Source organism: Sciurus vulgaris, assembly GCF_902686455.1.
Source record: "Sciurus vulgaris genome assembly, chromosome: 4".
Taxonomy (NCBI): domain Eukaryota; kingdom Metazoa; phylum Chordata; class Mammalia; order Rodentia; family Sciuridae; genus Sciurus; species Sciurus vulgaris.
In genome coordinates, this window is record NC_136464.1 from 52,594,659 (window position 1) to 52,608,831 (window position 14,173).

The window sequence follows — 14,173 nt, forward strand, 5'->3', positions numbered from 1 at the left end:
TTTGGGGCTGAAAGCCCTGATAGGCAGAAAAATCTCCTTCCTACTCTCAAAATGTCTGATGAGTGGCCCTTTGGCTCTTAAAGTCTAGAGCCATGTTCACTTCTTCTTTGATATACAAGGCTCCTTCAGCCTTCTCTTTAGAGTAAACTGGCCATCTTCATTACAGGACCATTGTTCAAGCCTCCTGTGAACCATGGGTACCCTTTAGATGCTGTCCTCCATGTCTCCTCCCCATGTTTTTCATGACACTACAACTCAGAAAACTGCCCTGAGCTCCACAATCCAGAGGCTCATCCAACAGACATTCAGCTCCCATCCCAGACCTGCAAAACTTCTTCTATTATTCATCCTTAGAGCCAACCACCTTCTCTCCAACCTGTTTTAACTTAGACCCAAATCAGACTTATACAGGGCTCTAAACCTATTAATTCAACAAATGTTTCTAAGCATCTACTATGTGTTAGACACAGCACATCCTTTGTTTTTTTATGTAACCCTTGCAACAATAAAAGGTATGATTATCCTTATTTTACAGATGAAGAAACTGAGGTTAACAGAGGTAGTGATTTGCAGGAGGTATATCTTATTCCATGTTCTCAAGGAGTGTGGGGGTGGGGCCTGGCTTGGGAGAAACAGGCCTCTCTGAAGGCCCCTGGGACTTGCTGAGTCACTCCTGTCCCACCTGTCCCTGCCAGTCCCTGGAAGGAGAAGCGACACTGGAGAAGCAGAAGAGTGATTGCAGAGGCAGAGGGGAAGGCGGGCTGGCCCATGGCTGAGGCCTTGCTCCCACAGCTGGAGGGAGATGCCGAAGCCACGCCTTGCCCCAGCGTCCTGGAGCTAGAGGAGCTCCTGAGGGCAGGGAAGGCCTCTTGCAGCCGTGTGGATGAAGTTTGGCCCAATCTTTTCATAGGAGATGCGTGAGTGGCCACTGGCAGAGGGGTGTGAGGGTGGAGACAAGGAGAAGCACTTTACCCCATATGGATGTGTGTGGAAATAAGGGGCGAAAGTTCTGTTCTTGGCATGCCAAGCCAAGGACTTTTTCCAGGACTCTCATCTGTTTGGGACAATGCAGTGACCAGGTTTGGCCACCAGAGGGAGCAGGTATTTTGTCTACCTGCAAGATGGGAACTTCCCACAGGTTCTGGAGTCTTCTGGCACATCCAGGACAAGTGGCCAGAAGCCTGGGGGAAAATATTTGGAGTATAACATGGGGTAGACAGAGATCCCTCTTTCTGATTCCAGCCTCCTTCCTCTGGACATAGAGTGGGTGGAGAAACCTGACTGAGGGTGAATCAGGGAAGGTGTCACCTCTAGACCTTTGCAGATTAGAGGCAGGTATGAGCTAGTGATCAAGAAAAACCGGATGTATGTGGGAGGACTGGGGCAAGAAGGGAGAGGCAGCAAGCCCCCAGGGCCAGAGCAGTCCCTTTCTTCCCACCCTGCCCAGGGGGCAGATTGCCTGGGGAAGCAAAGAGGTCTAAAGAGGTCTACAGTACCAATTCTTCCACCAGAAAGCTCTGGGGGTGGGGCATGCACAGCAGACCCTAGCTGGGGCTGGCTGGGCTCTAGCTCCCTTTGGACTTCATCCTTCAAAGCAGGGAGCCATGCAAAGCCTCCTTGGACCCTACAGCGTAGCCAGCATCCAGCCCCCTTCCTGCTCCCCCCTCCCAGGGCCACGGCAAATAACCGCTTTGAGCTGTGGAAGTTGGGCATCACCCACGTGCTGAACGCCGCCCATGGGGGCCTCTACTGTCAGGGCAGCCCTGACTTCTACGGCAGCAGTGTGACCTACCTGGGGGTGCCAGCCCACGACCTCCCTGACTTTGACATCAGCACCTACTTCTCTTCTGCAGCTGACTTCATCCACCGTGCCCTCAGCACACCTGGGGGTAGGACTTGGGACCAGAAGCCATATCCCACCCTGCTGGTTCATGGGGAGGATGCCCCATTTCCCTTCAATCATCAGTATGCTCCTGCTCCCATCCCTAGTTTTTAGAAATTCTCCATTTAGTGCTCCAACACTTTATCTAAACCCATTGCTTCACAGATGGGGAAACTGAGGCCAAAATAATAAGACCATGCCATAAGTTCAAAGGAGCCCTGGGGCTGGAATCCAGGTCTCACAAACAGCAGAACAATTCTTTCTCTGCAATACTCAGCCTTGGGGAATCACCGTTTGGTATCTAGATGTCTGCCCTAAAGTACTTTCAAATGTGGGGGTGGGTATGCACAGGGTACAATAAAGAAGCCTGGAGAGGCTGGCGCTCCGTCTTTGTGTTCATCCTGAAAGACGGCTGTGCCTCTAGCTATATGACCCTAGGCAAGCCAGTGTCCCTCTCTGGCTTCAGTTTCTTCATCTATGTGATGGGAATAACAAAACTACAGCTCATATCACTCTTTTTTAAATGCCCAAGGCACTTCAACACTCTTTTGTTATTCATTTATTAGCTATTATCTTCTATGTGCCAGACACTAAACTAAATTCAGGGATTCCAGACTTGAACAAGGCAGGGCCCCTGCACTGATGGAACTTGCTAAATTGTAAAGTATTGTGAGTGCTACTGATGTGGGAGGGCAAATGTGAAGTGGTGTGGCAACACAGGACAGGGGTGGCCAGCCCAGAGGATCAGGGAGGTGGGGAACTTCCCTTTACAACAGTGTCCACTGAGCCACATGCAAAAGTGATGAGCTGCTCTGTGATTCAAGCAATACCTCGAGTGGTCAGGAAATCACGTCTCAGCTGAAACTCAATGGATGAATAGTAGAAATTAGTCAGACCAAGATCAACAGGAACATTTTCAAGGTAGTAGGAATAGTACAGGCTTAAGGCTGGAGGTCAGAGACCATGACAGTTTCAAGGAACTGTGATCCTTACCCAGTTCCTAGAGATGAGGATTGAGATGGGTTCATCCTGAGATGAGGCTGCAGGGTCAGGAAGGGCCAGCTCTCAGAGGGTCTTGTAAGCCATGTTAAGGATTTGGACTGCATCCCAAGGACAGACAAAATAGGTATTGTCTACCCATTCAAAAGATCAGGAAACTGAGATCCATGAAGGCTGAGTGACTTGCCCAGGGTTCCAGAGTGCCCTGAGGCAGGGTAGGGAGTGGAACTTGGGTCTCCACCCCAGGCCCTGGGTGGGATGGCTGGTGGAAAAGGGTCTTTCACCAGGATGTCTCCCTTAGCTAAGGTCCTGGTGCACTGTGTGGTGGGTGTGAGCCGCTCTGCCACACTGGTCCTGGCCTATCTCATGCTGCACCAGCAGCTGTCCCTGCGTCAGGCGGTGATCACTGTGAGGGAACACCGGTGGATCTTCCCCAACCGTGGCTTCCTCCACCAGCTCTGCCAGCTGGACAAGCAACTGCGGGGTGCAAGTCGGAGCTAAGAAGCCAGGTAAGGAATATACGATAGTGAAGACAGGTGCCAATGACAATGAGAAGTCAGGCAAAGGCCAGGGCAAAGAACATGTCAAGAGTTGGCTGGTGGGGCTGTGTGTGGCTGGAAATGGTGACAGGGGGCCTGCTATGCTCCCCAACCCATAGGGGTCCTCTTGCCCATTGAAGGTCTCACTGGGGCCAGGCAAGCAGTCCTCCAGTAGGACCCCTGCCTCAGTTGACCTTGATTCTTCAGACCCCAGAAGGTAGAGAAAGTCAAGGAAAAATTGGGGGTGGTAAGCATTCTGTAGAAGAGGTGAGGCCTTCCCACCTGCTCCAGGCTGCCCTGTCCCACCTTGACTAAGCCTATGGGAATCATCAAATCTCACCAAGGCAGATGTGCAGCCATGAAGCTCTGTGGACTGGGAAAACAAAAGGGGATATGAGCCCATGGAAATGGCATGTTCCCAGTCTGCTCTCTCTCCTTAGACAGGATTCAAGAACCTGGAAGATCAGCAGATCTCTGATCATGCCCAATCACCCCACTTTCTCAGTCTTGGAGTCTTAGAAACCCTGACTTCTAACTTCAGCATCTTGCTCATCAGGCAGCTGTTTTGGGGGAGCTGTTTGAGCAGGGCAGCACTGCACAACTTATAGAGGTACCATTTATCAAATGATGTTACTGGAACCCCTAGAGTTGTGAAGTGCACAGCCTGTGCGCTGTACCCAGTAGCTCTGGCATTTGGGCCCCTTAGGGTGACAGGGCTGCAGAGAGGTCATCTCTCTCCATAAATCATGAATGCCAAGCCAACCTCATCCCTTTTCACCCACACCCACTTGATCTTACACCCAGGACTCGAGACAGAGCAGGTTTAGATGACGACTCTTGCCGCTGCCCTAACAAGTTCCAGCCAGCCTGGACCTTGGTTTATCAGCCTGTAATATGAAGCATGTCTCTCTCTCGCAGAGCCAGTCCTTACTCCCTGCCACAAGGCTCTGCCACTTTGCAGCTCTGGCACTGACCCTGCTGGTGCTTCTGGAGGCTCTGGCCCAGGTGGATGCCAAGAAGATGCTAAGAGCCCAGCGTGGGATCCATCCTCGAGCCTGCCACTCCATCTACTTCCTCCTGTATCCCTCACCCCCTCTCGGTCACTGTCTTCAGTCCCCACAGGTGGGAGTAGGCTGCCTTGTCAGCCAAGCCCTGAGGTTGTTTGGCCAGGGACCCCAAGTTCCCTGGAGAGGGGGCAGTGGAAGAGGGTTCTAAGTGTTCCTAATAGTCCTTGGCCACAGCCACCCTCCCCCCAGCTCTCCCCAGGCTTAGGGAACACCAGCAGGAACTGTGTGTGTGTGTGTGTGTGTGTGTGTGTGTGTGTGTGTGTATGTGTGTGTGTGTGTGTTCTGGGAGCGGGAGCAGGAATGAGTTTAAGGTATGGGTATATGATGAGGGTCTCTGGATAACAAGGGAAGTTCCTAATAGGCCCAAATCCAAAGTCTCTAACTGACCAGTTAGTCTTGGGAGGGACCTTAAAGACCATCTCCCAGACCTCATGGGACAGTGGGACTGGCCAGGGATAGTCTTCACGGGAGGGAGAACATGGAAAAGGGTGAGAGCAGTTTTTGGATAAAGCTTCTGAAGGCAGAACAGGGTTCTGTAGCCCACTTACACTGCCAGTACTGCCTCCCTCAGCCTGCGTCTGCCAGAGCTTAATCTGGATCAGTTTCACCTTCACCAGCCCCCAACTGAGGGCTGCTGGGACTGGGTACTGATGTTGGCAATACCACCAGCTTATCCATGCTTGTGGCTAGCCTCTGTCCTGCTCCACAGATCCTTCCAGCTCCCACTTTTTGCCCCTGCTTCACACTAACCATAAAGACCAAGGGAGCCTTTTTTTTTCCTTCTTCTTTTTCTTCTTTTCTTGGTGGTCCTGGGGATCAAGCCCAGGGCCTCACACATGCTAGGCAAGTGATCTTCCACTGAGCCAAATCCCAGTCCCCGAAAGGAGCTTTTAAGATGGTTGGTTTGATCTTCCCCCTTCCTGCCCAGTCATCCTCATGCACATATACACAAACACAGGCAGACCTTGGCTGAGCTGCCTGTGCTCCCAGCAGGGCCAGGGCTGAGGCCTAGGCTTAGGCTTGGGGGAGGTGCCTGGCTAGGCTTGGCACTGACCTGCCACAAGACTAGTGGACCAGTTGGGAGTGGCAGGGGGAGGTTGGAAGGGGGGAGCAGACAGCATTCTTTATAATTAAACTCAAATCAAAAAATAGAAACAGCATCAAATGTGCAGAGACAGGCGGCTGGAAGCTGGCAGCACAAACTGCCTGTCAGAGAAGACCACAGCCTGGGCTGGACACCCCCTCAGGTGGGTGAGTGCCCTCAATTTAGGGGGGGGCCTGAGCATGCCGGGTAACAGGGGCCAGGGCACAGGGGCCTGTGGGTGTCAGGTGAGGATGGAGGCTGGGTTGAGGGACTAAGTGTGTCGGAGATAAGAGAGTCAGAAAGACCTGGGCTTGAATCCTGACTCCCTCATCGGTTGGTTGTGTGATATTGCTTAACCTCAAAGCCTTGGTTTTCTCATCTGTAAAATGGGGCTGATACTATTACCTGCTTCATAAGAGCACTATGAGGATTCAATGAGAAAACACAGGTTCTTAGTTGTGTCTAGTACATAGTTTGCCCTTTCTTAATAAATGGTAAATATGGTAATTATTCCTGAATAAATAAACACGAAGAGATAGAGACCAAATCTCAGCCCCCAAAGAGAAGTTGCCCTCTACCTAGGATACAGCTTAGGTCTGAATGGGTAAGAGTAATTATAGTAATGACAATTATAGTACGATGCACCATTTATTGGCCATCTACCATGAGGCAGACCCTATGGAAGATGCTTTTCATTTATGATTTCATGGGATTCTTACAACTGCCTCAAGAAAGAAAATGGCTCTGAGAAGGCCACATAGATACAAGTAGAAGACCTGAGAATTCTACCCAGATCTGTCCTCCTCCAAGCTGCACAATGGGCCCAGAGACCACAGCAGCCCACCCCTGGCATCCACTTGCCACTCTCCTGGGGGCTTCTTTCCCCAGCCCCTTACTGCCCTGTCCTGTGAACGCTAGTCCCACCCAGCCTGTGCCTGCTGGGGAAAAGAAGGAGGCAGAGAGGGTGGGCAGCAGGGCAGTACAAGGATACTTCCTGAGCTTCACCCTGCTATGGCTGAGGAAACATGGAAGTACCAGACAGGACCCTCTGCCATCCAGGGCTGAAGGCAACAGAAACAAGGGGAGCTGAAGCCAAACTCTTCTTCCTTTGGGAGCCTGAGGTGTCAGATGGGCAGTTTGGCCTGACTCTGACTGGCAAGGTGGGCTTGTCCCCCCAGTGGGACAGTGGATCTGTGGTGGGTATACCCTGAGCATCAGGAGCCAGGAGAGATCTGACCAAGAGGAGTCCAAGGACAGGCTCCATCCTCAAGAACTAGGTTGGGGTCTCTTAAGTGTTTGAGACCTGAGTTGTGCTATAGCAGCCTCTAAATCCCTGACCCTCTGGAGACTCCAGAAGGAAAGAGGTCCAATTCTTCACAGCCAGCCTAGCTTCCTGCTCCCTAGTACAGCTGGGCTTGCACAGCACCCACTGGCCACTGGGGGGCGTCCTTACCCCACGCCAAACTCAACAGGCCTGGATAGGCTCCTGCCAGCTTCCCAAAGCTCCATCTAGTCCTGCCAGGCACTGGAGCAGCCCCACCTGGTGGCTCCAGACTAGTGTTGCTGTCGGATGCCTCCAGAGTCTAGGACCCCCTCCACCCCAACATATTACACTACCCTCTGCCCTGTGGTTACTTCATACACAGACCTCTCTCTTGCTCAGGACAGAACCCCAGAGAATTCTGAGAAGTCAGGCAATACCAGGATCTTTAGCATGAGAAAGAGAAAGTGTGGCCCAGGCACCAGCAAAAAATTGTTCCTGCTCAGGGCCACAGAATCAGTCCTGGCCAATTCTCCTCCCTCCCTCTAAAGTTCTCTTGCCACCACTTTCAGGTGGCCTCCCATCTTCAGGGGCATAATGGGGCTAAAAGCCTTCACTCCCAGAGATGTCACGGAGGGAGGGGGCCTGGGGCTTGGAATGACTGCTGCTTCCGTCCACAATGCCTACTTCTGTTCTCAGCCCCACCCCCATGGGCTCCAAGGCCAGGTCTGGAATTCTAGCCGCTTCACAGCGTTTGTGTTCTGTACGGAACCTACCCCAGCCCTATTCCGCTCACATGCTGAGTCCTGCCCCTGCACCCAGTCCCCCATTCCCGGTCCCAGACCATGCCCTAGGTAGGTGGCAGGCCATTCAGCCTGCCCTGAGAGGTCACAGTGGGAGATGAGGGGAAAAACTGGGTCTTCACTTCCGCCATGTCCTCCAGCCACCCGCTGGGTGAGCCTGGCCAAGCCAGTGGCCTCCTGGGTGCCTGTTTCTCTCTCTGGTCCTGCCACCACTTACAACAGGGAAAAGGTGTTCTTCCCAGTTTGCACCTTCCCTAGTTACTGGTTGAGAGGATCAGGGACACTTGGCCAAGAAAGGCCCTCCTTCCCATCACAGCACCAGGCTCAGGTTCTGGTGCCCCTGATGCCCCAGCTCTGCAGGGTCCCAGACACCCTGAGCCAGCTGACTCCTGACACAACCCGCCCCGCTCGGGTGAGGCCTGCCGAGCTGCACTGGCCTGAGCCATGGGGGTAAGGAGGAAAAGCCCGGTGCCTGCAGGCAGATGTGTAGCTCAGCCACACCCAGGCTCCTCTGAGGAGACCCATGGGTTAGTGACCACTCTGGAATTCCCAAAGGTGGCAACTGAAAGGTTTGGGGATGGAACTGAAGGTGCACAGACCTGGACTGAAACCCCGGTCTTGCTGCTCATCAGCCACATAGCTGTGGGTGCCACTTAAAAAAAATACTCTGAGCTTTGGTGTCCTTCTAGGAGAAACAGGGACATACCATAAGGGAGGCATTAGACTTAGAAGAGGCATCAGCTCATTCAATATGGAAATGCCAACGATTATCAGTCCACAGGCGCTGACTCTCACACTGGAGAGAGACTCTGATCTCAAGGACCTGGAAGTGGGACCAGCCCTGCAAGTTCTGGGGTAGGGGGTTGAGATGAGCCACCCACTTTGGGTGCCCTCTGAAAACTGTAGCCTTCCAGAGTTTCCATCCCTACAAGGTTCAAACTTACAGGACACTTACGGGGTGGGATTGGCACTGACTGGTGTCATAAAAAGGGAAACTGAAGGCCCAAAGGCCAAAGCTTCTAACACCCATAGCCTCAGAAAAGGGCAGGAGAGAGGTCTGCTCAGCACCCCAGCAGTGATCAGGGAGTTCTGCTGCCCCTTGTGCCTGAGGAAAAGGGTCTAGGTCCCAGCCCAGCTGAGCTGGTTAGTAACCTCATTCGAAATAACCCTTCCCACAGGCCCTGCCCACAACACCCCAAAGGCACCCCAAAGGCACCTGGCACTGCACCACAGACCTCCCTGTCAGCTGGATCCACCTGGGGGAGCCTGTCTCCAGCACTGGGGTGTTCTACTCTATTTCAGGATGAACTCGCTGCAGAAGCAGGATCTCCGGAGGCCCAAGATCCACGGGGCAGTCCGGGCGTCTCCCTATCAGCCACCCACACTGGCCTCGCTGCAGCGCTTGCTGTGGGTCCGTCGGGCCACCATGTTGAACCACATCAACGAGGTCTGGCCCAACCTTTTCTTGGGAGATGCGTGAGTAAGACCTACCTACATGGCCGGTGGAGGTGGCAAGTGGGTGTGAGGTTCACATACGAATGGAAAACAAGCTTCTCCCAGAGTGCTCCAGGGGCAGAGGTGGCACCCTCTGCCACCCACCATCTCTTTCCACGTTTTTCTTTCTTCTTACATGATTTTACTCTTAACTGTGGAAATAGAACATAAGAAAAGTGCACAGAGCACATATGAACAGTTTCATCTCCCAGGCCAAGAAACTGGACATTTCTTGTGCCCCAGAAGCCCCTACTGAATCCATCTAACTTTTATCTTTCCCAGGGAATAACCACTCTCTAAGTGTCAAAATCATTATGTCCTTGTTTTTCTTTCAAGATTTGACCACCTATGTACCTAAACAACATGAGTTTGTCTTTTAAAGTTACATGAATGGAATCATATTGTGCGTATTTTGTGGTTGGCAATGATTTGCTTAAAACTGTGAAAGACACTTATGTTGTTATGAGTAGCTGAAGTTCATTCATTTTTTATTGCTGTGCAATATTCCATTGTGTGATTATAACACAATGGATATTCTATAATATGTGGACATTTGAATTGTTTCCACTTTTTGGCAATTAAAAACAATGATCCTAGGAATATTTAAGTGACATGAATCCTGGGAGAACACATGACTTTCTCTAGGTTGTGTAGGAGAGAACAGAATTGAGTTATTTTTTCTAAAAGGTTTCTTAAACTTTTGAAAATATGAACCAAATATGTATATTTAGAAATTTTCCTTAATATTTGGAAAATGTGGATTAACATCTTGTAACAATATGACTAATATAGTATTCCTTCTCCCACACAGATATAATTCTTGTAGACTTTAAAAATGCATACACATATACATGCTTTTTCACAGTTCTTTCTTATAAAAATGCTTATATACTTTATAGTATGGCTTTGTGATCTGCTTTACACAGAAAGCTTTTAAAATGAAATCATACTACATATTTTTTAAATGTTAACATTCTGCTTTGTACCCTGTATTTTCAGAGGTTCTTGATATAGTGTAGACAACTTTCTTTATTTACCTTCATCTACCACATTTTAGTAGTTATGTAGTATTTCATCATTTTGATACACAGTAGTCCCTCTTTTCTGTGGTGGGAGATATATTCCAAGACCCCCAGTGGATATCTGACACTGAAGATAGTATCAAACACTATGTATCTTCTGTTTTGTTTTACCTATTTATAAATACCTAGGGAAAGTTTCATTTACAAATTAGAAATAGTAAGAGAGTAACAATTAATAAGATAGAAAAGTTACTATATTAACTAAAGTACAGTTTCATGAACACAAGTACTACAATACAATGACAGTTAATCTAATAGCCTAGACAGCTACTTAGTGACTAGAGGGTGGATAGCATATACAGTGTGGATACACTGGACAAAAGAATGATTCATGTACTGGGCAGGGTACTGCAAGATTTCATACACTACTCAGAACAGTACAAAATTTAAAATTTATGAATTGTCTACTTCTAGAATTGACAATTTAATGTTTTGGGACCATGGTTGACTGTAGTAAATGAAACTATGGGAAGCAAAACCTCAGATAAGAGAGGACTATACCATACTTAATATCCTACTATAGGATTCTTAATAGTTTTTTCCCCTAATTTTTCACTATCTTAAATATCACCAGATTCCATTTACATATATTTGGGGGCACATTCTGAATTCTTCCTTATATTATGTCCCTAGAAGGAGAATTGCTGGGGACAAGTATATGTACATTTCTAAGGTTTTTGATGTGTGTAGCCAGTTGTCCTTCAGAAAAGTTACCCTGAATGAAAAGGAGTCTTCATTTTCAACTACAGATGTCCCTTCACTAGGGCAGTTCAGCAGTTCACATCTCTGTTCTTGGAGGGAAACAGCAAGTTCCAACCCAGCGAGAGCTAACCCAGTGAGATTCATCCCCTTGTGCCCCACTCCAGGTATGCTGCCCGGGATAAGAGCCAGCTGATCCAGCTGGGCATCACCCATGTTGTGAATGTTGCTGCAGGCAAGTTTCAAGTGGACACAGGTGCCAAGTTCTACCACGGGATGCCCTTGGAGTACTATGGCATCGAGGCTGATGACAACCCCTTCTTTGACCTCAGTGTCTACTTTCTGCCTGTTGCTCAATATATCCGAACTGCCCTCAACACTCCCCGAGGTGAGCTTCTGGGAAGGAGTTGGGTGGGGTTGGGAGTTAAGCTATCCATTTCTCCAGTAGCACTGATGGGTGGGGAGTTCAGAGCACAATCCCCATCAACAATCCTCCCACACTGTGGGGCAAATAGCTGCTACCACTTAGTGTGCCTTTCAGAGGCACTCTGGAAACCAACGGTGTCAGACGTAACTACAATCTGCTGTGGTCATTGGCATAACCACATACCTCAGTAAGAGACAAGACATTAGGCAAAAGGCACAAGACCTAGTAAAGGCCCCTCCAAGATGAGGCTTTGGCACAGAGCTGCAGGGGCAGGGGAGAGGGCAGAACTGTGGAGGGTGGAAGTGGGTAGACATTCCCCCGCAATCTGACACAAATTCAGGGGACGCCAGGAGTCCAGTAACCTCCACCTCCACTGAGTTGCAAAGATGTCAGAGGAAGCACCCTGGGTCAGAAAGAAATCCCAGTTGCTAACCTTAGCCCTGCCACTACTTGCTATTTGACTTTGAGCCAGTCTTCTTCCCTTGTTGGGCCTCAGGTGTCCCATCTTACAGTGTTCCTGGATGCTGTGGTGGGTAGATGGGCTGAAGGATGGCCAGGGGTGTCTTCTTTCTAAGGTGGTAAGCGATACAGGGTAGGCGTCTGACACCCGGGTTGGGTCTCCCCACAGGCCGCGTGCTGGTCCACTGTGCCATGGGGGTAAGCCGCTCTGCCACACTTGTCCTGGCCTTCCTCATGATCTGCGAGAACATGACACTGGTAGAGGCCATCCAGACGGTGCAGGCCCACCGAGATATCTGCCCCAACTCAGGCTTCCTCCGGCAACTCCAGGTTCTGGACAACCGGCTAGGGCGGGAGACGGGGCGGCTAATGACCTGACAAGCAGCCCAGAGCCCTGGCTCTCCATCCAGCATGGCCCAACCTGACAAGCCTGGACCTGGGGATAGCAGCCTCTGCTGTTTCCAGAGACCCTGAGGTGTAAACAGCCAGTAGGGGCTTAGCTGAGGCAGGGGCAGGGAGAGCTGGGTGGTGACCTTTAGCAGGTGGATTCCCCAACCCAATCAGAGATTCTTTATGCAAAAGAGAATTCAGTCTGTCTCTATAATAAAAGGTTCATCATAATAAAGACAAGAGATCTTCTGGTGGTTTGTGAGAGAATGGCTTACTCTGCAAGGGCCATGAGGTTCCAGAGAACTTACTAACTGTGATTCAGCATGATGGCAGCCTAGAGAAGAAAAGAGTGTGAGTCCATGCCAAGGTTTATTGAAGGCGGAGGGCCGGTGAGGACTGGCTGGTGACATTGGCCCTGGTTGCAATGCAGAGGAGTCAGAGTACAAGTGCTGAGGCTTAGAGTACTTCTTTCTTATCTTGTTCTTCTCATACCGTCACCCTAGGGTTGGGTTGTCTGATCAAGACCAAAGTTCCATGTGTTCACATGCTCCATGTGTCACTTCCTGTTGGCCCACCCTACCCAAAGCCAACAATAGAAACATGCTGTTAGGGCTGGTGATACAGCTCAGTGGTACAGTGTGTGTCTAGCACATGCAAGGTCCTGGGATAGATTCCCAGCACCACAAAACAAAACAAAACAAAACAAAATCCCCCAAATACTTGCTGAGCACAAATAACATCTTTTGAAACCAAGTCAATTACACTCCACTTTAAAAAGGACTGCTTAGCCTTATAGACACCTAAAGAATGAAGGCATTAAACAAGAGGAAGATGGGGTTGGGAAGAAGACACTCCAGAAATTCTAGGTGAGGGACAGAAGTATAATAGAATAAAACATTTAGCTCTGAGTTTGTTAGTTCTCATGCTACAATAAAGTAAGACAGTATGGAAAGCCCCCTCCAGCTTCCGACCTATAAATGATACACACTCAGATACTTATGAGGTTTAAATGGGCTGGCTTTCCTTCTTCCTCTCTGGTTGCTTCTATTTAGACCTTGCTTGTTCTGACTGACCTCCCAAATGTCAAGGTTTCTCAGGATGTTATCCTCTGCCTCTTGTCTCCCTTGGTGTTTCTGATCGCCTGGGGGTGGGGATCCTCTGCTCCTGTGAGCTCAGTGAGCATCTCTAGACTACTGATCCCAGACAAATATGGCCCAATTCTCTTTCCTGAGTCAAACCCTCTGCATCCCAATGACCACACACATTTGACTATTACACCTGAACTTTCAACTCAGCTGACTTTCCCTCACCCTGCAGCAAGACCCACATCTCTTCCTACATTCCTATTTCAGAGAAAGGTTCCCATAGCCACTATTCCCAAGTAGGTGACAGATGTCATTCTGGACTTCTAAATACTCCCTGGATTTGCTGCTTAGCTCCATCTTCCTTGTGACTACCTAAGTTCCAGCACCTCCCTGCATGAACAGGGTTTCTCTGGCTCCAGCCTTGCCCCTCCAAGGCAGGCATCTTACGGAAATAAAAATCTAATCACATCACCTTTCCACTTAAAACCCCCAAAGTGCAAACACCTTGACAAATTATAAAGCTGCTTCATCACCTAAGACCTTCTCATATCTCCAACCACATTGAAACTCTGTTCCCATACATACTATGCAAATAAGAAACAGTGAAGTTCCCAAAACACACCTCACTCTCTTACCTTGGCTGCACAACCTAAGTGCACCACCCTCGCCCGGTTTTACTAGGCTAACTTCAGTTTCTCCTTGAGATCTGTTTGGATGTCACTTCTGGGAATCCCTCCTGGAACTAAGTTTGGTAGCGCTTCTGTAGGTTACCAAAATGCCCATACACCCCTTGTCACATCACCTATCACTCCCACGGACAATTGTCTAATGCCTTTCCTAAATTCAATGTCCCCACAGTTCCCACACCCTCTGGTTATGATTCTACACTTAAGTACAGCTCT

General features: G+C 49.7%; 1 protein-coding gene across 10 annotated transcripts; it reads left to right on the forward strand.

Moving 5' to 3' along the window:
* The first annotated feature begins 682 nt into the window (after positions 1–682).
* LOC306659351 (dual specificity protein phosphatase 13B) lies at positions 683–12,397 on the forward strand. Of its 10 annotated transcripts, none has more exons than XM_079136789.1 (6): positions 3,265–3,390; positions 4,339–4,542; positions 5,640–5,734; positions 8,938–9,111; positions 11,078–11,298; positions 11,966–12,397. In XM_079136789.1, the coding sequence occupies exons 2-6, from the start codon at positions 4,441–4,443 to the stop codon at positions 12,172–12,174; spliced, it is 801 nt and encodes a 266-aa protein (XP_078992915.1). In that variant the 5' UTR covers positions 3,265–3,390; positions 4,339–4,440; the 3' UTR covers positions 12,175–12,397. The 10 variants fall into 10 exon arrangements, with proteins under 10 accessions (XP_078992923.1, XP_078992922.1, XP_078992921.1 ...); XM_079136791.1 differs by lacking the exon at positions 3,265–3,390 and adding an exon at positions 3,875–4,030; XM_079136797.1 differs by lacking the exons at positions 4,339–4,542; positions 5,640–5,734; positions 11,078–11,298; positions 11,966–12,397 and adding exons at positions 683–917; positions 1,672–1,889 and having other exon boundaries at positions 3,183–3,390; positions 8,938–9,070.
* The last annotated feature ends 1,776 nt before the right edge of the window (positions 12,398–14,173 follow it).